A 24,147-nucleotide genomic window follows, 5' to 3' on the forward strand; every position below is an offset into this window, starting at 1 on the left:
CATGTGTCCTGCTAGTTGTACCGCCTTTATCACATGGGAAGTCTCCTAGACGTCCTAAGGCACACAGAGGTGAAAAAGGAGTTAAAACAGAACTGGTGGACGGCTTTCGGGATATAGTAGGTGATTTAGTGCGCCCCCTAGTCCCCGCGGGGAGAAGCCTTCCAGGCCGGCTTCCTCACCTGAGAGCCCAGCGCCACCAGCGGAACTCAGGTGCGCGAGGGCCGGGAGCCGGACGAGCCCTGCCGCCGAGGACTGTCCGGCCGCGGCGGAGCGGTTTGGCGGGGACACAGGGCCGCTCGGAGCCGCCGCGATGCTCCCCTCCTTGCAGGACTCGCTGGATGGGGAGGAGAAGGAGCTGGAGAGCAGCGAGGAGGGCGGCTCCGCGGAGGAGCGGAGACCCGAGCCGCCGCCCAGCAGCCACTACTGCCTCTACAGCTACCGCGGAAGCAGGTGCCGCGCCCGGCCTCCCCGCGGCCCCGCCCCGGCGCCTCCTCGCACCCGGGCCGCGCGGCTTGGCCGCTCGCAAACGCCCCTTCTCCCCTGAGGGCCCTCCTCGCCCCACGCTGTCCTTCCGGGCCCCGATCCCGGACTCCAGTGCCGGCTGCTGCGACGCCCGCGCTCCCCCCGGCCCGGCCCTGTCCTGTCCTCGCCCCTTCTCGTCGCCGCGGCCTTTGTTTAGCCCGGTGCCCCGCCTGCATGTCCAGCCATGTCAGCTTCCACCCCCGTCCTTCCTGCCGTTACCGCCCCGCTGTCTTCCATCCCCCCTCCCCGTTATCCTCTGCCCGGCCGACTCTCCTGGGCTCCCGTGGCCCTTTAGCGTCTGGTTTTCAGAGAGCATTTATTCCTTGGCCCTTCTGGATATGGAACTTCCTCTCCCTGATGTTGCCCGGAGAGAAGGGGCCATCAGCCCTGGGTGGTGGCGTGGCCCGGGCGTGAGGACAGGCACTTCTCCCTGGCAGCGTGTCAGCTGACCGCTCGCCCCTCCCCTGTTTGCTGAGTGGGGGGGCGCCCCGAGTTCCGTTTGAGTTGGAGCCCGTCATGATAGCTGTCTTGGTTTTGTGGCGCGTAGGTCGGCACCGCCGAGAGGGGACAGCGATGACGGAAGCCCAAGTGGCACAAATGCAGAAACGCCCTCTGGTGACGACTTCAGGTAAAAACAGCTTGGCCGTCGCTCATGCCTGTGCGTGAATCCTCGAGGTGTCCGTGGGACCCTGTCTCCACTCAGCTGTCCCTGAGCCCAACCATCAAGCCCACCTGTGTCCTCGGAACCTCACCTTGATTTCCGCATTGGCTCATGCATCCAAGGCTGGGACAGCGCCAAATACCCATAATGCCCAAGGTGGTTAGCCAGAGACAGGCATTCTGAGTTTCTTGAAAGGAACGCCAGTAAATGGTCAACATCGCATGGGTACCAAAACATTTAAAATCCTCCTTTGTACCCGTAGCATACCCCCTTTCATAGCGCCTCTGCTGCACACTAAAACATAAACCCCAGGGCAGGAGGGATTGCTCTCTTTTGTTCATTTAATGCATATATATTAAGTGAATGAATGAATGAATGAATGAACCTTAACACTTGATGCAAAGTAGAGATACCCTGTGAAAGATTTATGATTGAAATGATATGATATGATGCCAGAGACTTGCTTCAAAATAAGTCTGGAAGGTGGAAGGGTACAGACAAGCATGGGGGTACAGATGACACAAAATTGGCCATGCCTGGCTGGTGTGGTTCAGTGGTTGAGTGTTGACCCATGAACCAAGAGGTCCCCAGTTTGATTCCGGGTCAGGGCACGTGCCTGGATTGCAGGCTCGATCTCTCGTGGGGGGGCGTGCAGGAGGCAGCCAATGGATGTGTCTCTCTCATCAATGTTTTTATCTCTATTCCTCTGCCTCTCTCTCTAACAATAAAAAATAAAAAATTGGCCATAAGCTGATAATTGTTAAAACTGGGTGGTAGGTATATGTGAGTTCATTATACTATTCTCCCTACTTTGTATATGTATTTTCCATAATATAAAACAAAAGAACCTTGAGAAGTATTGGGTTCATATTATCTGTTGGGAAGTTTGGTGATAGAAGACCTTTTCTTCCCGCATCTTCAAATTATAGACTTTATATTCTAACCTAAACCAAACTAAAATTTGTATTTTTAACTCCTCAGCGATTGCTAAGCTAGAGTGTTTATTCACGGGTAAGAGGTAGATGGAGGATTGAGGAAAAAAGAGGAGGCGTGAAATAGTGACCTAGGGAGTAGAAAAATGAGTGAGCCAGGAAATGTAGTTAGAGCTGGGCCCACTTGAGGCTAGTGATCATTAATTTTGTTTTGTCCAACTAGATTCCACTGCATAGATGCATGTGCAGAGTAAATAGAAGGCTGGACTCTCAGGGCTGAAGTTTTGCTACGCAAGTACAGTGAGATGAAAATAAAGGGTTGAATGAGACTTGTGTGCAGGGGTCTGATTATAATGACTGGCCATGGACAGGGAAGTGAGATAAGAAACTTGAGGGACTATGGAATAAAGGTAAGGCTGGTGGACTGGGGGGTCCCAATGGAGTCATCACACTAGACAGAATGAGGTGAAAGATAGTATAATTTTAAATTCTTTGATGAAGTAGCTCATACTTGGTGACACGCACTCCTATCACCTCACTAGTAGTCAAAGTTTTTCCAAGCCCTTAAAGGGGCTCTGGCCTTTAGTACTAATCTCTCTGGCTTGCGGGGTGCGAATGCAGTAGGCCACTGATAAGCACTGTGTCTTTCATTTGTCAAGCCTCTCCCTGGCGGACACTAATCTGCCATCTGAAGTGGAGCCAGAGCTGCGCAGTTTCATAGCTAAGCGTCTTTCTAAGGGAGCCGTCTTTGAAGGGCTGGGTAATGTTGCATCTGTGGAGCTGAGGTAAGTGTAAAATGTGCTGTGTCCCGAGTTTTTACTTCTGAGCTAAATATGAGAAGTGATGAGAAACTCCGAAAGATCAACTCCCACTCGACCTGCAAAATCCATCCTTGTTCTCTGCCTGCTTGAGCACTGGGCCTCACACGTAAACATTTGTGGGATGGAATTAATTCAACAGCAGAGACTTTCCCGCCGAAGTGTACTGATTTAGTCTTGGACTTGGGAGAAAAGAGTTAATCACCAAAACCCAAGTTGCACACTGTACAGTTTGTGAAGTGCTTTCACAAAGTATGATGCCATTGTCTCTACAAAGGGGCAATAGAGCAGATACCCTTACTTACATTTGCAGATGAGGAAATAAATTCAGAGATGTTCATGTCACAAGGCTGGTCACATTCATGGCGTTCAGGTGTAAATATAGGTGTCCTCAGTTGAATTCCAGCCGTCTTTCTATTACACACCTTGATTGTAGTTCACTTCAGACCATGATGTTGGCATCAAGTCCCCTCAGGAATGGGAGGCCACAGGTCAAAGATAAGGCCACAGGGTAAACATGTCGCATCTGCCTGGAGCTCCAGTGATTCGTGAAGGTTTGGGGGAGGGAGAGAACATGCTAATATTTATGTAGACATGTACTATGAACGAGAGTGAAACTTTTCATAAAACAGGTGAATTCAAAGAAATTCCATGTTTGTTAGGTGCTGCTTTAGCTGAAACCCATTATGGTATACATTCATTTTCCTCTGCTGTTATGAGTAAACCAAGGAGAAGTCTTAAAAGTTCTGACCTAGTTAGCAATATAACAGTATTGCCAGATCAAGATGACCAGGGTTCAGAACAGCCCATCAAATTAGATGCATGAGTTATCAGAATAATACATAGAACTTTTTTCTTTCTTTTCTAGAATTCCAGGTTACCGGGTTGGTTGTTACTACTGCCTTTTCCAACAAGAAAAACTGCTTCCTGAATCAGCAATGGACTCTGAACATAACCCTTCAGAGTACGTGGTCTGTTTTTTAGGAGGGTCTGAAAAAGGACTTGAGCTATATCCTTTCTTTGGTCTTTGAGCTAGAAAGAAATCGTGGGGAGGCAAGAGAAGGGGTCTTACTCCTCTAAAAGGCTTTCCTACCCCTTATATTTACTTGGATTTCATATCTTTATATGACCAGTTTGTCTTGGCTTGTTTTTAATGTACAGTCTGTGTTATTTGCAAGACTTTATATTTCCTATTGAGAGATAAAACACTTCTTGATTCATCCATTGTTACTTCCTTAAGAACATACTTTCAGGCTTGAATTGGACAAGTACATTCAAGGGCTGAAAAATAACATGAGCTGTGAGGTAAGATGATTGAGTCAATAGTTTTTTTTGAGACTGAGGTGATTAACATACTATAACTTCTATACTTGTCAAATTATACAGGTAGACCAATGACACCTAAATTCTAAAAATGCGCTGCTTGGAGGCCTAGTTGGAAGGTATTTGTTAAGGGAAGCAGGGAACATAGTCCTATAAGGGCTGTAAGTTTCACAAGTCTGCTTCTGATGTCTTGTATCCATGAAAAATTCAGTCCATTAAATTCAATGGTATATGGTGACATGTCAAGTGAGGAAGAGGTGCTTTTCTCCTGATTTCTAGGCACATAGGATTTATACTAGTATTATGGTCAGAACTAATGGTCCATGAAGCCTCTGGCACCTTTGCAATGACGTGCTTTGCAATGGTAGCGACTGTCCTTGAACTCAACATCAAAGATTTTTAGAAATGTTCTATTTTTCATTCATTGATCTTTTATGAATTATATATATCCACATCTATTAATTTATTTATACCTTTTAAAAACGATCCATTCAGCTTATAGCAGTTTTTAAAGTCATAACCCTTATAAATTCACTACCCATTACATAAGGTAATATCTCCTTTTACTTATCCTGCACTTAAAAGACACTGCAGAAAAGGGCAGCATAGGAGCGAGCCAGGGATTTGAGTCTGGGGGAGTTGCTCTCCGACTGGAGCAATTCCTCTAGTCCCCAGAGAGCAGCTCAGCCCAGGAAGCCAGATGTGCACTTGGCAGCACGTTTGACAAATGGAGTGGGATCGAGTGTTTTGACAAGTTAACTTGTATTCTTCCCTATTCACAGTGTGAATGAACTGCCTACATTCCTTCAGGCATTCAAGTGGCTCTTTGTAAGCTAATACATACATGTGTCAGACACTGTATCAGGATTGTTAGGAGCGTATCTCCAATGAGTATACTGTGGGGAGATGGACATGTAATGCACAACTCCTCCCAGTGAAGAGATAGCATAGAGCCCTATCCAGTCTTTCATTTTTTTTTTCAGACTTTGATTTTATATAATGCATTTCTCAGTATTTTATATATCATAATTCCTTTTTTTTGAATGGGTGTTAGCTTAAAAAAAGAGGTGTTTGTCCACAGTTCTTTCACTGTCAAGAATATCGTGAAGAAAATGTTAAGTCCACTAAGGTAAAGGCTTATGTTAAAGCAATGACGTTCTCTCTTGATCTAGGAAAGGGGCCTGGAGAACCACGTAAAGTCCTACCTGAGTAGCTGGTTTGAGGATGTCGTGTGCCCGATCCAGAGGGTGGTTCTTCTCTTTCAGGAGCAGCTTACCTTTTTGCTACACGCTGTAAGTGTGGCCCAACGAAACCATTTCCTTAACTGAGAACCAGTTGAGCAGAGTTTGGATTATTTAAAGACTTACTCATTTTCTTTAATATTACCCCCCCCCCCCCCCCGAATATTACTCAAGCAATGCTTGCACTCTATTCACTTGGATCTAGAAAGGGACTTTATTAAGGTGGAATTGCAAATAGTGGGTCTTCCTAATAGGATAAAACAATTTAAAATAATTTTTCAGATGATCTGGGAGAGGTGTAATTTCCAAATAATTTGAGAAGGAAAACAGAAATCCAAAGTGTTTTAACTATGTGAAAATATTCAGGAAAAAAATGAAAATTCACTAAAATATCCAGACACTGGGAAGGCTTGAGTAAATGGTCAGTTTTTTCATTGAAATTTGTGATGGCAGATGCAACAGAGACTGGATGGTCCCATGCGACCAGGTGGGAAAGCCAGTTTCAGACTCTTAGTGAGCAGCTGCACGAGGCTCAGGAGAGCTCCTGGGCAATGCCCATCACAGGTGGTCGTTTGGGGGAAGGTGACAGTCACAAGTAGCTGCTCATAAGGAAAACTGGAATACCTGTATCAATTAGGCTTTATTTTTCTCTCGTAGGCTCTGAGTTATACTCCTGTTGAGGTTAAAGAATCAGATGAAAAAACAAAGAGAGACATTAACAGGTAAAGAATAGTTTTGCAAAGAGAAGAAACTTTTACACAGCAAGCCTGATATTTATGTTTTTATATTTTTATTTTTTAGTTTTTTTTTTAAAAGAACATTAAAATATTTGTTTGATTGATGTTAGAGAGAAACATCAATTTGTTGTTCCACTTATTTATGCATTCATTGGTTGCTTCTTGTACATGCCCTGCCTGGGGATCGAACCCGCAATCTTGGGATGACGCTCCAACTGAGCTACCTGGCCAGGGCCTGATATGTTTTTAAATTTCCCATAGTTCAGAATGAATTTGCTTTCTCCATCCCATCCTGCAATATTGTTTGTGGTAAAGGACTGTGTGTGTGGCAGGTTTCTGAGTGTGGCCAGTCTTCAAGGCCTTATTCACGAAGGTACCATGACATCTTTGTGCATGGCCATGACGGAGGAGCAGCATAAGTCTGTGGTCATTGACTGCAGTAGTTCCCAGCCTCAGTTCTACAACGCAGGTGAGTCACGACCTCTGAAGCAGCCATTCCGTGGCTCCTGTGAGTCTGTCTCTGTTTTTGTACTCTGAACAAATAGTACAAACTTATCCTTCCTGCCCTGTGCATCTTTACAAGTTTATCCTGACTCATCGCAAACAATAGCCATTCTAAAAACATGGAAAATCATGTCATGCCTAGCAATTCCATTCCTAAGTATATAGAAAAACTCTTGTGTGTATATATATTAATATATTTTTATTGATTTCAGAGAGGACAGGAGAGGGAGAGATAGAAATACCAATGATGAGAGAGAATCATTGATTAGTTGCCCCCTGCATGGCCTCCACCAGATATGTGCCCTGACTGGGAGTTGAACGTGACCTCTAGGTTCATAGTTCGATACTTAACCACTGAGCCATGCCGGTTGGGCAAAAACTCTTGTATATTTATACAAGGAGACAAATACAAAAATGTTCATAAAGGCATTGTTTGAAATAGCAAAGAATTGGAGGCAACTTAAATGCTTCCATTGACAGGAAAATTATCTGATAAACTGCTATATTCATGCAATGGAATATACCAGTGAAAATGTATGAACTAGAGCTACATGTGTCCATATAGCTCAAACATACTAGTGAAACAGCCATTAAAGAAAAATACATAGTAAATTTAAAGGGTGTATTAAAGTTATCATTTATCATAATGTGAATCTTAAATCTTTTTTTTTTTTTTCCCTAAAATATATTTCATTGATTTTCCACAGAGAAGAAGGGAGAGGGACAGAGAGCTAGAAACATCGATGAGAGAGATTGATCAGCTGCCTCCTGCACGCCCCCCAGTGGGGACGTGCCCGCAAACAAGGCACATGCCCCTGACCGGAATCGAACCCGGGACCCCTCAGTCCGCAGGCCGACTCTCTATCCATTGAGCCAAACCGGTTCGGCTTAAATCTTAATTAAACTATTTTCCTTTCAATATGAAAAAAAGACAAATACATAGACTGGGTGGAGGGGGTCAGTGGGGGATCAGGGGACATCTGTAATATTGTCCACAATAAAAAAAATTAAGAAAAAAATACATAAAAGTTTTGACATACACAAAATAATACTATATAGAGCTTAGAGATACAAAAGTACGTGACAAGAGTTTAAAGGAATACATGGGAATGATATCCTTTCTAATGGGAAAGAAGGGGGAATGCAGTTGAGAAGTAGCACATGGGGGCTTCAGCTATTTTGGTGTTCTTAGCTAGGTAGTACAGTTTTCTTAGACCATTATAGAAGTCTTATATAATTCATTATAAGTGTGTTATTTAATAAAGAAATAAAGAATATCACCATGTATACAAATATCAAATCATTATGTTGTACACTTGAAACTAATATAATGTTATATGCCATGTATACCTCAATTTAAAGTAAATAAATAGAGCCCGGCCAGTGTTGTTCAATGGCTGAGTGTTGACCTATGAACCAGGAGGTCATGGTTTGATTCCAGGTAGGCCATGTGCCTGGGCTGCATGGCTTGATCCCCAGTACGAGATATGCAGAAAGCAGTCAAGGGAAATTCTCATTCTCTCCCTTCCTCTCTCTGAAATCAATAAACCCCCCAAGTTAAAAAAATAAAAAATAAAAAATTTTAAAAACCCATATTTTAAAGTAAATAAACAGAAAGAAAAAAGAATAAATGTTTGGGCTTTATAGAATTTCATTTTTATTTAATTTTTCTAAAATATTTTATAGGAAGCAACCGATTTTGTGAGGATTGGATGCAGGCTTTTTTGAATGGTGCTGAAGGAGGTAACCCTTTTCTTTTTCGACAAGTACTGGAGAACTTTAAACTAAAGGTAATTAATTGTGTGCCAACCGCCACATATAACTTTTGTCTGAATTTTAATTAGGTCCAGTGACAGAGGAACAAATCTGCTTTCTAGCTGTGATGTCTATTAAATAGGACCTTCTCAAAACTAGAATCTTCAGAAGGCATTTACTTTATTTATGTTTTCAGTGGCTTCTACATACATATCATTGCATTTCCAGTTAATTGGGTTGAATGCTTGCTTATATCTCAGTTATTATCAACCTTATAATTTGTGACATATCTTAGTTGGAAAGCACAAAAAAAGTGGCTTAGTGCCTAAGGGTTCAAAATTCTTGTTGGGAGGAGTGTTGTCACCTTTTAAAAGTATTTTTAGAAGATTTAAAAACTATTTTTACTTTATACTAGTATAATAAATTTTGTTGTACAGCATATTAGTGATAACAATGATGGGAATATTTAAAATAAAAAGTAAACATCTCTGCAACATATGAAATGTTTTCAGCTGGATGGATATGAAGTGTTTTTAGGCATCATTTTTATCTCACAAAACACATATTTAACTGGGTAATCTTTTTCTAGGCCATACAAGACACAAATAATTTGAAGAGATTTATCCGACAGGCAGAAATGAATCATTATGCTTTGTTTAAATGCTACATGTTCCTAAAGAACTGTGGTAGTGGAGATATCCTTTTGAAGATCGTTAAAGTGGAACATGAAGAAATGCCTGAAACCAAAAACGTGGTAGCCGTCCTCGAAGAATTTATGAAAGAAGCTCCTGCCCAAAGTTTTTGATCACATTTTGAGAGAACTGGATTGTGAAGCATATTCCAGCGTTGGTGTTTGAAATTACAGTTGTTATAAATTGTCATAGGATTGCTATTTAAGATGATTTGAAATGCATTCTGTGTTTTTTCATTTTGTATTTTTAAAATTTAACATAATTTGCCATGAAAATCTGAGGAATGTCTTCATTGAATCCTAGATGTGTGTTGAGAGTTGTGAACTTTTAGTACATTGCTGGTCCCATAAATTCTAGACTTCAGGGAGTTGTTGCTTAAAAAACGTCAGAGATGATTTTGTGCTTCTCTCGGGAGTGTGATGCAGTATTTAGCAACCTTTGCTCTCGGAAAAATCATAATACTTCTTTCTCAAAATGTACGCCTTGTCTTAGGACAGATTAGCACCATGACCCTGTTTCAAAGAGATCTGTGCATTCTATGGGTGTTTGGTAGTTTTTTGTCTGATTGATAATGGCATGGACAATGAAGCCAGCTTTTAAATCGATATGCAAATAAATCTTAAGTGTGTAAAAAATTAAACGAGCTTTAAAAACTGATGCACTAGCTTCAAGATCAAACATTATCTCTGATGGAAAGCTACTGGAGAGGTGGCCCCCATTACTTCTCTTCATTTGTTCACAGGTATTAGCCAAGAGCCTGTATTTTCTTTTTTCTTACATATGAAAATGCTGAAGTTTTTAAACAGAGTGTTAACAAAGAAACAATGTACATACATTTTACATGCAAACTATAACATAAAGAACACAGATTCTTCATATCAGAGTTACCCACTGATTTTTAGTTTTTTGTAGTTTGTTTTCAAGCCTCATTGTTTTACTCTGAATCAGTTAAAAATGCCCTCAGCTAAAGTCATTTCTAATTCCCATGGAAGCCAATTGTAGCTACACACATTGCCCTTTGTTCTGCGTAGCTCTTTAATAAATCCATTTGATAATGATTTTTGTTTAGATGATCGGAAGTCTTGTGTTCTCACTGCCCTCAGGATGCTTGGAGGGACACAAGTTCGTAAAAATTGTCTCCTAAACTCATATAAATTCACATTAAGTGCTGAGTGTTAACTTTCAAAATGACTGACATTGGCCTGCTTTGTCTTCTACAGAAGTCGAGGGACATGACTCACCCAGCCATTTCTTTTCCTTTAATGAGAAATACAATTCAGGATCTTCATAAAGGCTTTCATATGGTTTTAAAATTTAATAACTTGGATTGTAGGCAGTGCAGAAAAAAAATCCAAGTAGTATTTTTATAGCATTAAATTCAGAATGACTATGGGAAGTAAGCAATTTTATGGCACTTCCCTGGAACCCAACTTATTCTAATGTACTTGGTTGTCCACTTGGAAATTATCAACATTTTGAGTCTGGAAAACATTTTTCATTTTCAAATTCACATCATTCAAGAATTCATGCTGTAAATGGCATTTAAAAGTAAATGTATTGTCTGCTTCAAGTCATTTAAGAATAGCCAAGGTATAAGTATATATTCTTTATATTACTTTTTTGTTGTTAATTCTCACCCGAGGATATTTTTTCCATTGATTTCTACAGACAGTGGAAGGAAAGAAAGGAGGGAGGGGGAGAGGGAGAGAGAGAAACATCGATGTGAAAAGCATGAAGATGATTTGTGTCTCCCGCACATGCCCCAGAGCTGGGGATTGAACCTGCAACCCAGGGACCTGCCTTTGACCAGGAATCGAATCTGTGACCCTTTTTTTTTGGGCTCTAACCACTTAGCACACTGGCCCAGGGCTATATGTATTTTTATATATAATGTGTGACGTGGGCTCACTACATTACACAGTTGTATACAATAGTCTTATTTTAAACGTCTGTTAACAAACTGTATATTACTACTGTAGACAAGGAAAATGGTGACATAGAATTGAATGTCTTGTTGGCCATGAAAAGAAACTCAAAGAACTCATGACCAGAAACCTGTACTGTATTCAAATCTTAATAAGCTAATGTATTAATTTTTAAAGTTTTAAAAAGGATTTGTTCAGGATGGAATACATTTATGTATTATTTGTGTGCCACTACACACAGGAAATGTATGTCGTATCAAAAATGGTTTCAGTTTACCTGTAATTATTTTTTTCTTTTTTTGTTGTAATTATATTTGTAATAATAATAAAACAACTTAGCTTCTCACCAACATAGTCATTTTTATTTAATGAGCTCGATTCTCTCAGGCCTGACATTTTTATTAACTCACAAAAAGTTTATGGGGAAATTATAATTGTTATGCTAAGGAATTTGTTGAAGAAAATTGAATCATCTGCTGGAACACATCTTTCTGCATCTTGCAAGAGGCATCAGGCAGGGCCTAAGGAATTTCCATGCAATATTTTACTGTCCAGTAGCGTCACCTGTAGAACTCCATCACCCAGGCCACTTCCCTTTCCTCTCATTCATTATTCACCCTGACAGGTGCCTGTCCTTTACCAGAGGATCCATTAGACCAGATGCCAGAAAAGCCTGTAGGCATCTGGAAAATAAGATTCGGTGACTAGGACTACACTTTCCTAACCATGTCTTCTCGGTAACGAAAGCCCTGCTGGCTTCCTCAAAGTCTTGGAGGCCTAGGAAGGCAGCTCCAGTCCTGTAACAGCTAAACTTCCTAAATGGGACCCTCAGACTTTAAATCTTTGAGTTGGCGTAATGCTAGATTCTGGAAATTGGGGAAGGGGGGTGATCGGGAGCAGTCATGAATTGACAGCAGTGGATTTTCTTGTAAACTATTGGAAGAGGGAGGTTCTGTTAGAACACTGAGTGTATATTCCAAGGTTCACTGCTGTTCCTGGATGGCCCTGATACAGAGACAACCTTGACACAAACACCCCGACTCTTCTACATGTTTAGTGTGGAAGTCCTATATGAGCACCGGAGGGCTGAGAGCGCGAGTTCTACAACCAGGCAGTTCTGGGTATGAATGCAGCCAGGCCACATGCTATAGGAAGTTACTAAATATCCCTGTCTTTCCCTCATGTGTAACTATGGGGACATTTATATCCATGTCACACCAAGGAGCTGTGCAATGAAAGAGAATGATATATTGAAAATGTTTCATCCAGTGCCTAGCACCTAGTACCGTACTCAGTAAGTTGTGTTCATATTAGCAGCAAACATTAAGTTATTGGAAGAAGGAGAATCTGGCAGAAGGAGGAACGAGGGAAGTGAGAGGAGGCAAGAGGCAAAGCTAACTAGACAGCTTTGGTCTGTCCAGGGAGCTGGCTTTTAAATGCCTCAGGTGTGGGCGCCCAGAACTGACCCAGGGGAACACTGGTGCTCACACAGGGTCCCAACTTCCTTTACAGAGAAGTCAGTTCACACTCCAAACAGAAGTGGGTTCTTAGACCTTAGGCCTGAACAGTATTCTACAGTTTGTTCTGGGATGACCTCAGCAGCATTTAGAAATATTTTTAAATGACACACAGGAAACTGTTGGGAAAGAGCATTACGGGAAACTCCCATGATGAATTGAACAGGGTACTTTCATCCTCAAACAAAATTTAACAGTTATGAATAGCAAACTACATGCTTAGAAAAACGGGGGGGAAACCTTCACTTTCTCAGGCTGCATCCATGCAAAGCCCACTTGGTCCTTAAACTTACCAAGCACAGACGTTGCCTTTACATGTAGCCTCTTATTTTTCCCCTGGTGAATTGGGAAGTTTCCCTTTTACTCTGAGAACTTTCCTATCCCTTCCAAAAGATCAGGGTGTCCACAGTCCTCAGAAAGACCTAAAGACTAGGCTACTAGGGAAAGAAGGAAATACCTAAGAAATTTCAAAGAAGATTCTTCCAATAATATTAGTCAAAATATTAATCTCTCATCAGAGTATAGAGTAAGAGTGGAAGGGGAAGGTGGGCACCCACACAAACCTGGCACAGAAGTTCCTGACCCGAAGCCATGCATCAGTTTCCTTATACACAGCCAGCCCCACCCAAATTGTACACAGGATTGTCTATCTGTGGCCCAACCAGTGTGGATCGGTGGTTGAGCTTCACCCTATGAACCAGGAGGTCACGGTTCAATTCCCCTGTCAGGGTTGCAGCCTCGATCCCCGGTGTGGGACGTGCAGGAGGCAGCTGATCGATGATTTCCTCTCACCATTGATGTTTCTATCTCTCTCCCTCTCCCTTCCTCTCTCTGAAATAAAAATATTTTAAAAAATTGTCCGTCTGTGCTATTTTTATGGAAAGAAAAATCATAGCTTTCATCAACTGCTCAAAGAGAGTTCAGTAATTCAAGAAAGGTTAAGAACCACCAAGCCAGAAACCCCAGCACCAAGAAACAACCCCCATCTGTATTATATAAATCACAGACCCACCACCATGGCTGCCCTCCCTCCCCCGCTCCCCCTGGCCGCACGCCAGGCCGAGATGAAACAGGCCAGGCCCTTCAGGTCACTTTCTGAATAACGGATGGCTTAAAAAAAAATCTTTAATGGAATCTGTGGTCAAATAATATGTTACAACAAAAATATACAGAATGTACACAATACAAAAATATTTAGAAACAAGCATTGCTGCTTGTTTTTTTTGTTTTCCACTTACTCACTTCCTTGGGGGGTGGGGAGGGCAGAGTTCAGCGTTGGGCACTGTTTTTTAAGGCAGAGGAGTACCCGTGCTTTCCAGCCAGCCCTGGGAGCAACGCGACCGGTGCCAGGAAAGGGCTTCGGGCACCTGGGGAACCTGCATTATTTGCAGATGAAACTGGACGCTGGGGAAAGGCTGGGCATGGCGAGCAACGACTCTCCTAATCCCCCGGGCAAGAGTAGTTCTCATGGAAATTGAGAGTCTGATTACGCCTCATTAGGGAGCTTTTCCTAATTAAAAAACGAATGATTAATGGTGTCATTAAAGCGAAATTTCTCCTTTGAAGGTTTGTTTTCCTTTCCCCAGCTTCTGTGATTCCTCTTCCGTTTAACCAGTGAGTGAGTCCGTGGCTGCTGTTTAGAGAGTCCCCAGGTTCCAATTTCTGCATCATGCAGATGAAAACCCGACTTCGCTCCATGGCCTGAAGGTCCACACCACCCTCACTTTTCGGCGCACTGGCCAGGAGGCCAACAGCGGATGAGGAAGGAGGGAGGATGGGGACGTGCTGCTGGCAGGGTGCTGGGAGCCAGGGAGCAAAGGGACCTGCTGAGGAGAAAGCCCTACACCAAAATGAAACCTTTCTCACTAGAAAACAGGCTCTGGCCCTGGGTTAGAGACCTGGGCAGTGGGAAGTGACGGCCATCACCAGCGGATGGCCCTGCTTAGACGTGATGGCTGGGAGAGGCTGGTGAGATGGCTGTCAGACCAGAGAACTTCTGAGTTGCCCTTGGACACTCAGCGGACAGGGAGCAGCTGACACGTAGCTGGGCTGGGTGAGGATGGGGATGTGGATGAGGGGTGAGGATGGGGCAATCTGAGCCGCTCCAGGCCTCAGAGGACAGACATACAGGATGGTGGGTGGGACTTCCACCTTGGGCAGTCCTCCTGAACAGCTTCCATCCTAAGCCCCAGGGAACTGGATGCCTCTCGGAGGGCTTTCTAGAGAGAGGAAGGCCCCTCTCCAACCCACACCAGACAAAGGCAGGGGGAGGGGTAGCTCTCTGCTCCCTCAAACTACAGCCCAGAACCTCCAGGGGCCAGGAGAGGGTCTGGCAGAGAGCCCTGCTCCCAGCCCCCAGCAGGGCGACAGCTGCTTCTGCCGCTCCAGGGAGGGTCAGCCCCAGGCACGCAGGGTTAGCAGTAGCCATGGCCCCCTCTGCCATCCTCACCCCCCCGCCCCAGCTCAGTCTCCTCTCCCAAAGAGCTGACTCTTCCAGCTACACCTTTCCCTCGGGAGGCAGAGAATGGCTGGCAGGGCACAGAGAAGGTGCCTCAGGGCAACGCAGCCCAGCGCAGACCTGGCCCACCTACCTCAGCGGGCAGAGTTGGCGCAAGTGCAGCCTGAGCTTCTGCGCCATATGGACAGTCTAGTTAGCAGTAGGCAAAGGCGGGGAAGGGCTGGGTGTGGGGGACTGGGCAGAAAGACCTTGCTCATTTGTGTGTGATGACTGGGGATGGAAGCCACTGTGGCCCAAGACGCCCAAACGTCCGGCCCGGCTGCCTTCGAACCTCGGTGTGGCGCTCACGGGCAAGTGGCTGGCAGAGGCAGTCCCTGCACTCCTGCCCTTGTTCCTGCATGAACCCAGCCTGGGTTCTTCCTCCTTCGGGGCTGTCAGTGGTTGGGAGTCGCAAGAGCGGTATAAAGGGAATGCCATTTTGCCAAAAGCCACCCTCCCGGGGGCCTGTACCAGCTCCCTGTGAAATGGGCGGGGGATAGACTCAAACACCTCCCGGCTCCCTCCTCACTCTGAGAACCTGAGCTACGGCTGCCTCACCTGACACGCATCCACACCCCAACAATTCTTCTCTAGAAGCAGGTCTCCACCTAAACTGGAATTCCTTTTGCTGCAACCTCCTGCCCCCCTGAACTCAAGTCACGTGGCCTCCATATTCCTGCCCAGCCTCTGTTGCACCCCAAAATGCCTCCCCTCCAAAGGGCGACAGGACAGAATCTTTTCAGCATGAAGGCCACTCCAGAGGGAACCAGAGTGGGAGCTGGCAAAGGCGAGGAAACCTCAGCATCCTGAGGGGCCGCCCTCCCACCAGGGGCCACTCTCCCACCGGCAGCGATTCCCAGGGAGACGCCTGGAAGGGACGGGGAGTGGAAAAGAAGAGGCAGGCTTTGCTAAAAGCCAGGGTCCTCAGGAACCACAGGAGCCCACCTCTCAGCCCTTCCTTCCTCTCACGCAGACGCCTCCACAGGCGCCCACTGCCCCTCGCAGCCTTTCCCTGCGGACTCCGACTTGCCTCACATTGTGTGTCCCATCACACGGGCATCTCCACCCACCAAACCATGTGCTCACCATCAGAACAGTCTCCACAACCAAAGGAGAGGCACGATGGAGGGTCAGGGCAGTGGAAGGGCAGGGCAGGGCTCTAAAGACAAGGCAGGGCACAGGACGAGGCGTGGGCCCTGGCGCGAGAGGCCAGCATTCGGGGGGAGAGGGAGGGAGAAATCCAAAGCAGGGCCTTCCCCAAGGGGGGACGTGGGATGAATTCCCTCTTGCTGGGGTCCCTCTTGCTGGGTACCCCGTGGCAAGGGCAGGGAGTTACAGAAGCTCCCTCCTCTGCCCCCTCAGGTGTTAGAGGCCACACCCCAGTGCCCACCGACAGGCACAGGAAGGCACCGGGGGCTCCCAGGGCCTGGTCCGCATGTCCGGCACCCAGCCCTCTCCCACTCCCAGAGCTCCGGAGGGGGCACTTCCTGGCCCGCCATTATCTCTGGGCTGGACAAGGGCCTGCCTGGCTCCGGGCCCCTCAGGCCTTCCTTACACTCTATGGCAGGGGTGGGGAATGTCCGGCCCGAGGGCCATATAAGGCCTGGGAAAACATTTGGTGTGGCCCTGCCAAGGCATTACAGGTGAGTTAAATGTTTGACCAAATCTAGCAGGCTGATGTTTAAGTTGATGATTTTGTGTGGCCTGAGAATGATGTTATAAATACCCAAATGGCCGTTGGCAGTAAGAAGGTTCCCCACCCCTGCTCTATGGTCTCGCAGGGTGGAGGATGAGGCTGCTCTCAGCCCTCCCAAAAGGGACAGCCACTCCAGCCCCCGCCCCCCCCCCAGGCCTTTGCTGGCCCAATGTCTTTGGAAGAGTCTAGAAAAACAACAGTAGCCAGTCCAACCTCCCCAGCAGGTGCCTTTTGGAACACAGCCTCCACGGTCTGCCCAGCGTCTCTCGTCCTCTCCTCCCGGCCTCCCTGAGCTGGTGATGAGAAAACAGAATCCAGATGCTCCTTTCTGATGCTGCTCCCCCCCCCCCGCCCCCCCTGCCGACCGCTGGTTCTCCAGCCGTCAGGGGGGTGGGGGCAGCTTTAGGTCCAGCAGGGTGTAGGCAAAGATATTCCAGAAGACAGCAAACAGCACAAAGACGGTGTACATGGCCACAAAGATCCACCACAGCGACTGGTCCTGCAGCCTCTGCTCATAGTTCCTCAGGACCACCACGCCCAGGGTGATGCCCACGGCCACGCCACCCAAGTGTGCCACGAAGCTCGGGTGAGGGCACGGGGGATAGGCCGACGGGTGGAACCGGAGCCACACGGCCCGCCCGAACTCCATGCTCACTGCAAGGGGAGGAAGCACAGAGAAGTCACGGGAGGCCCCTGGGCAGGGGCTGAGGGAGAGGCCTTGCAAGCCACCCACCCAGCCACCCACCCAGACACCCACTCTGCCATCCACCCATTAATCCACTTGCCACAGACCAAGCTCTGTTTGTTCTGCGCACTGGGGACACGGTAGTGAAGCAGACAGACAAGCCTCTGTTCTCCCAGAGCTTATAGGACCTGGGGCAACCCACCAGCATTACATGCACAAGATCAGTTCAGTAAGAGGAACTCTATGGGAAACAAATATAAGTGATTTAAAGTCAACGCTGGGTGTAAGGAGGGGGATTCTTTAGTTTGGAGAATCAGGCAAGATCTCCCTAAAGAGGTGATGTTTGCTCGGCCAGCGTGGCTCAGTTGGTTGAGCGTCGACCTATGAACTAGGAATTCATGGTTCCATTCCTGGTCAGGGTATATGCCTGGGTTGTGGGCTTGATCCCGTGTGGGGTGTGCAGGAGGCAGCCTATCATTGATTCTCTCTCATCATTGATGTTTCTCTCTCTCTCTCCCTCTCTGAAATCAATTAAAAAATATTTTTTTTGTCCTAGTTGGTTTGGCTCAGTGGATAGAGCGTTAGCCTGTGGACTGAAGGGTCCTGGGGTTGATTCTGGTCAAGGGCATGTACCTCGGTTGCAGGCTCCCGGCCCTGATTGGGGGAGGCAACCAATCGATGTGTCTCTCTCACATCAGTGTTTCTCTCTCTCTCCCTTCCCCTTTCTCTAAAAAACTAAATAAAAATAAAATAAAATAATAGATTTTTAAAAGAGGTGACATTTGAGCTGAGATGTGACTATCAAGTGAAGAGCATTTCAGGCAGAGGGGACAGCTCATGCAGAAGCCCACAGGCCCTCGAATCCCTGCTGTCACATGTCCCGGAGGCTCAACCTCCTCATCTGTATAAAGTCTCAGCCTCCGTGTACCAGGCTACACTGCCGGGACATGAATAACAAGCAAGGTGTGCTAGCACTTTACAGTTTATAAAGTGTTTGCATGTATCATTTCAAAACCCTCAGAACCAGTGCGTATGTGCTTGGAAGGAAGAGATGAAGGGGGAGAAGGGCAAAGAAGGAATGGAAATAAATGGTCCCAGCAAAGTGCTGGAGTTTCTAACAGATTCTAAGATGCCCCCACCCACTCTCCAACCCATCGTTCTTGCATGAACTTCTTGGATTGGCCAATCCAATGGGGATGTACTCTCTTGAAATAATGGCTGCTGGGAAATTGCCATTTTGTTAACCCACCATTCAAGGACACTTAGGGCAGGTACCCTTACCCCATTTTACAGGTGAGGAAACCAAGGCGAATTTGACAGATTGAAAGAAAACCCTGTGAGGGGAATTGTGTCCTTGTTCAGTTACCATTTAATGCACCAGTGGGCCTCTCTCCACCCTAACCACTCCAGGGGTGCCAGCACCTCCCGGGATTGCCTCAGCTTCTGGCATGGGCCCTGCAACTCCAAGGATGGCCGACAGATGGCAGAAAAGGTGCAGCCAGGGACAGGCACTGTGTCCTCCCCACTCCTCCCCAGGCCCTGGGGCATCCTCCTGCCTTTGCTTAGCAGGCCCTGGGTTCCACAGGGGAGGTTTGAGAGACTTGGTCCCCCACTCTAAAACAGCATTTTAGTTTTGATGATCCTTAGAGTTGTTGTTTTATTTTTTTTAAAATATATTTTTATTGATTTCAGAGAGGGAGAAAGAGATAGAAACATGAATCATTGATCGGCTGCCTCCTGCATGCCCTACAATGGGATCAAGCCCACAACCCAGGCATGTGCCCTTGACCGGAATCGAACCTGAGACCCTTCAGTCCGCAGGCTGACACTCTATCCACTGAGCCACACCAGCTAGAGCTGTTATTTTTTTAAACAGTAAGAGTCATGCTTCTCTTCCCTTCCTTGCAAATAGACAAGCTCAGAGCCTGAGCAGACAGGGAAGCTGTGCTCACCCCTGCCCTCTCCCCTCCACTTCCCCCATTGCCCTGGCTCAGAGTCTGCGCTTTAGGGCTGGGAATTCCTCTCCGGAAGTGGAGATCCTCCAGCTGGAAACTGAGACCAGAGAGTCCTGAAAGACATGAATCAAGTGGAGCCCACACGGGCCCCTCCTCGCCATGACTTTTCTGGCCCAGTCTTCCTCTTCCCCACCAGGTAGGTGGCTGACCCAGGCCGAGACCATCCAGGTGCTCCTGCCCAGCCTGGCTGAAGTGTGGGCATTAGAAAAGGCACAGGCTGGCTCTGAATTCGGCTCCACCACCTCTGGCTGGGGGGCCAGGGCAAGGAACTCTGAGCCTCGGGTGCACCCCTGAAAATTAAGCCTAAAAATATCCTCTTCACCGCTGTGGTCTGAGGACTGAATGAGAGACGGTGTGTTCCTGTTGTTTTCTTCCTACCCCCTTCACTCTGTTCAGACTATTCTCTCTTTCTATCTCAGAATGAGCCTCTCGGCCTCTGGTCTCATCCCGACACGCAACTCCTCCACACTGCAGCCTGACTGGTCTCCCAAACCCGAATCTGTCAGTAACTCTTGTCTAAAACCTTCCAGTGGTTTCCTAGTGTATGAAGGTGAGATGGAAGGAAGGATCTTCCTTTTTGCATTTAAAGCCTTTCATGAGCTGACTCCTATTATCTCTTATCACAGTCACACAGTCTCAAACCTCATAGGTCGAATCTGCAACCGACTTGCAGGCCGTGACCCCTCATAGCTTGTGTCTTGGTTCAGGCTGCACTTTTGCCTGCAATGCCCGCTCACACCCTGGCTACCCGGTGACCACCTGCCTCTCTTGGTCCACATGACCCCTGCAGGTAGAACGGACCTCTCCTGACTAGGGCCCACAGCCTGTTCCTGGGGGTGCAGTTGGTAAACCTGCTAAAACTACTAGTTTTAGTGCAAATGCACACACACATACGTGCGTTTTTCCAGGAATAGGGTCTCTAGCTCCCAACAGGAGATCTCAAAGGATCGACTCCGTGACCCAAAAGGTTATTAATAAGTTATTTTGCTTGACCTGGATGCCGGTCATTGAGCCGGCCACTTACTCTGTGTGCACTTTTCCATTAGCATATCACATGTCAATAAAAAGATGAAGAAACGTTAAGAAATAGCAGAGCGGGCCAGACTTCTCTCACAACACTCCACTTTGTTGCACATTATTGACAGCCCCTCCCCTCTTTTTTTTGACCATAAGCCCCTGAAGGGCAGGGACTGTGCTGTCTTCATATCCCCAGGCCCAGGCCTGGGCTTCCTCCCCCCAGCCGGCCGGTCAGTACTTACTACAGATCAAGGCCACACCCATCCGCAGCAGCTTGAATTGGCACTTCATGCCTGACCAGTTCTAGGAAAAGAGGAGAGAGTCCCATTAGTTCCAGATTGGAGCTCTCCTCTGCAGAAGTGTCTCGCTTAAGAAAACCTGACACTTAAAAAAGTCATCTCCGCTCGGTCGGCGTGGCCCAGTGGTTGAGCACAGACCTATGAACCAGGCGGTCACGGTTCGATTCCCAGTCAGGACACCTGCCCAGGTTTCCAGCTCCATCCCCAACTGGGGGCATGCAGGAGGCAGCCAATCAATGATTCTCTCTCTTCATTGATGTTTCTCTCCCTCTCCCTTCCTCTCTGAAATCAATAAAAATACATTTAAAAAGAAATAAATAAATAAGTCATCTCCATTAAGTCCTGAGTGAGGGGTTGTGGCTTAGTCACAGATCACACCGGCGTGGCTTTAAGACTTTAGACAATGGTAAGCGTGTTACTGTCGGAAAGCTCTGGACCCGCACTAACAGGGCATAGACAGAGGGAACTGAGAGTCTCTGTCTCCTCCAGGCACACAGACACCACCTGGGAGTTGCATTAATTGCTGGGTCTGTGGGAGGCAGTTAGACAGACGTGAGCAGAGCAAGGACAGATATGGGCCAGGTACAGAAGGTCACCAGAGTGGAAAGTCCCAGTGCCTAGCAATGGACAACCAATTGTAGGGTGGGACCTGCTCCCAGGATGACTTTTCTTCCCCTAGCATAACCATGGTCACCAGGTTTGGAACCCCTGACCTTTCCTCCCTAGAGATAACATCTAGGCCTCAGCTGTATTTCAGCTCCAGGCCCAGATAAGCAACCAAACCAGCCATGGCTGGCTGACTGGTGTCGGGACCAGCAGCACTGAATAATGGCCCCCTGTCCTGGTGCCGGCCAATCAATCAGTGGGGACCACACCCTGAAAGGACCCGCCTGGAAAACTGCTGAATGTTCTATTAGGATATTTCCCTGGAACCTCCCCTAAAATCTCCGCCCTTAAACCCTGAGGAGGACCCAGCGTGCTCTCCCTCCAAGGAGCATGCAGGTGCCCTTCCCTTCCCCCTCCCCCTCCCTTTCCCAGACACAGCACAGAACCATTAGCTTCCTCACTCCCAAGCTCCAAAGGCCCTTCCTTTACCTCCATAACTCATTTCCTAAGCCCACTGCTTCCAGGAATTACTTTTTCTCCCTCTGTAATTTACCCAATACATGTTCTCTTACAGTTTGAGTCTTGGCTCTGAATTCTTTCCTAGCCAGAACCCAAGTACTGAGGTTGCTGAACCCAGGTTTGGTCTGACCCCACCGGTCATACAACTGGTGCCACTCCTGCTGCCTACAACAAACAGGTCCAGGGTTGCAAAGGGATGCAGGACAGCAAAGCAAGCAAAGTCCAAGCAGGACCATCAAGATGATTAGAGAACTCAAAATCCTGCATATGAGGAAGGACTGAAGAGAAGACTCAGAGGTTAAGTTCACTGTTGTCAGGTGTCAAGTGAGTCAACACAGGAAAGGGCGCATTCAGTGTAACCTGCAAGCAGAAGACTCAATAGATGAAAACTTCGGTGAGATTTTTTTTTTTTAAGCAAGAGAAAATAACCAAATTTGAAACATACAAATGAACGGGAACCCAGCATACATGAGAGTCAGAGACCCCACATGCATGAGAGGTTCAAAGATAGGAAAGGCACATGGGTGTGTAAGATGTCCTGAGCCAGGATGAGGTCAGGTGGCTTGGGGGCTTCAAAGGGTCATTGCAGGTGATAAATAGAAGTGTGTCCTGCCCTATAGATAGATCAAAGGAGGTTACCTCGGATGATCTCTTATTATGGGCAAGGTCCCTCATTCAAGTTCTTCTAGGTAGTTAAGGGAGGGGCATAAGTTTCTCTTCAGCCCGCAGCTAAAGTTGCCTTTAGCTCAAAGCAATCTGCATTCCTCAGAGGCCCATCTTGGGGTGACTCATTCTGAACCCCCATAGTTCCCTCCTCTGAGACTTCCTTGGAAGTTTCACATTCCAGAAGTTGAAAAAGAGGAGAGAGTTCCATTAGTTCCAGATCAGACCACTCCTCTGCTGTGTTCTGAGGACCGAGGGAGAGACCGAGTGGTCCCTTTGCTCTCTTCCTACCCCAGGGTAGACTGTTCTGTATCTCATTAAACCAGCCTCAGTCTGGAGGAGGTAGTCCCGTTAAACCGTTGTGTCCCATTTCAGGAGGCGGTGATGCAGTGGGCTCCCAAAGGTAGGCCTACAGTGCAAGCTATTGGTTGTTTAGTGAGAGGCATCTCTATGGAAGCAGAAGAAAAGCAAAGGTTAGTGATTGGAGCAGACTATAACCTCTGTTTCTGAGTAAGGAGGCAGGCAGTCAAGAAGACTTCTAGATGTCTGTCTCCCATCATCTTCAGATGGAGTGAAGGCAGGCAGTGACAGTCGGATCGATTCACACAAAGATTTTTTTTAGCTCAGGGTAAGTTTCCATTTCTACTAAGCAGAGCTGCCCAAAGATGGATTGATCCATCTTGGGGGATGGTGAGTTTCCCATCACTGAGGGGTTCACACGGGGCTTCCCATCACTTGAAGGGGATGCTCTAGCATTGGGCATCGGGAGGAGGTGGGCCAGACGGGCTTCAAACAAATCCCTTTTCCCTGAGAATCTCCGAACACGCCGAACCTCTACAGGCGACGAACGGAGTACAATTATTCACCTTACAAAAGGATTTTTCACTTTACAAAAGCCTTCGCCACAGGGTTCCTGTGAGGGGCACTCCTGCGGTGCATTCAAAGCTCTACTCCATTTACCAAAGCGTGACGTGCAGACACAGAGAGGAGCCGGGGTCCTGGGGAACACATCAGACCGAGGGAAGGAGGACGCCGGCTACAGCCAGGGGCTGCTGTTCCCTCCCCACCCACCCTGCCTCCTTTGCGGCCTGGCCCAGGCCCAGCTGAGGGGCACGTCTCGCACTCCTTTGACAGTGGGGGACACGTGTTAAACTTCACAGAGGCCCTGAACACTGGCACATACAATAGTGTCTATGGGAGCTTCGGGGGAGTGAGCGGGATGCAGGGAAGCTGCCAAAAAGAGGGAGAAATCCCTGAGCATTGGGCTTCTTGCCCATCACCCCCTCCCCCCATTATTCCTCACTGACCGGCAAGCCCTGCTTCACAAAAGGCAAGATGGGCAACACACGGCCCCTTTTAGGTGGGGAAAGTCTAACCTTCGCTCACTGACAGGTTCTATGCTAAGAAGCAGATGGCAGGACAACGTTGTCCCCTCCGGGTGTCTGCCCACAGAGAAGCCTCCCCAGGAGACAGGGAACCAAACGAATTGGTGTCCTCCACTGACCTGGCAACATTTTCGGAAC

General features: G+C 47.0%; 2 protein-coding genes across 4 annotated transcripts in view; one reads left to right on the forward strand and one right to left on the reverse strand.

The window, feature by feature from the left end:
• Nucleotides 1-263: 263 nt before the first annotated feature.
• On the forward strand, nucleotides 264-11,456 carry LOC308532441 (protein Njmu-R1). Of its 2 annotated transcripts, XM_081109901.1 has the most exons (10): nucleotides 264-450; nucleotides 1,070-1,150; nucleotides 2,775-2,900; nucleotides 3,802-3,942; nucleotides 4,181-4,238; nucleotides 5,429-5,548; nucleotides 6,155-6,219; nucleotides 6,567-6,703; nucleotides 8,425-8,528; nucleotides 9,083-11,456. In XM_081109901.1, exons 1-10 carry the CDS (start codon nucleotides 311-313, stop codon nucleotides 9,296-9,298), a joined length of 1,188 nt encoding a protein of 395 aa, XP_080966027.1. In that variant the 5' UTR covers nucleotides 264-310; the 3' UTR covers nucleotides 9,299-11,456. The 2 variants fall into 2 exon arrangements, with proteins under 2 accessions (XP_080966027.1, XP_080966028.1); XM_081109902.1 differs by lacking the exon at nucleotides 2,775-2,900.
• Nucleotides 11,457-17,202: 5,746 nt separating this feature from the next.
• RHBDL3 (rhomboid like 3) overlaps nucleotides 17,203-24,147 on the reverse strand; it is a gene marked incomplete at both ends in the record, with an annotated part of 46,598 nt that continues 39,653 nt past the window's right edge. For both annotated transcript variants that reach the window (XM_081109904.1, XM_081109903.1), the window contains 2 exons: nucleotides 17,203-17,474; nucleotides 20,780-20,840. In XM_081109904.1, the coding sequence (XP_080966030.1) occupies nucleotides 17,203-17,474; nucleotides 20,780-20,840 (333 nt within the window). The remainder of the gene's footprint in view (nucleotides 17,475-20,779; nucleotides 20,841-24,147) is intronic.

The sequence above is a fragment of the Myotis nattereri genome (assembly GCF_964212035.1).
Source record: "Myotis nattereri genome assembly, chromosome: 16".
NCBI classification, from domain to species: domain Eukaryota; kingdom Metazoa; phylum Chordata; class Mammalia; order Chiroptera; family Vespertilionidae; genus Myotis; species Myotis nattereri.

Bases quoted from the DNA above. Each gene is read 5' to 3' on its own strand.
- LOC308532441 (XM_081109901.1), top strand. From the start codon at position 311: ATGCTCCCCTCCTTGCAGGACTCGCTGGATGGGGAGGAGAAGGAGCTG. The intron at 4,239-5,428 runs GTAAGATGATTG...CTCTTGATCTAG, and splicing joins AAAATAACATGAGCTGTGAG to GAAAGGGGCCTGGAGAACCA. The intron at 8,529-9,082 runs GTAATTAATTGT...ATCTTTTTCTAG, and splicing joins TGGAGAACTTTAAACTAAAG to GCCATACAAGACACAAATAA.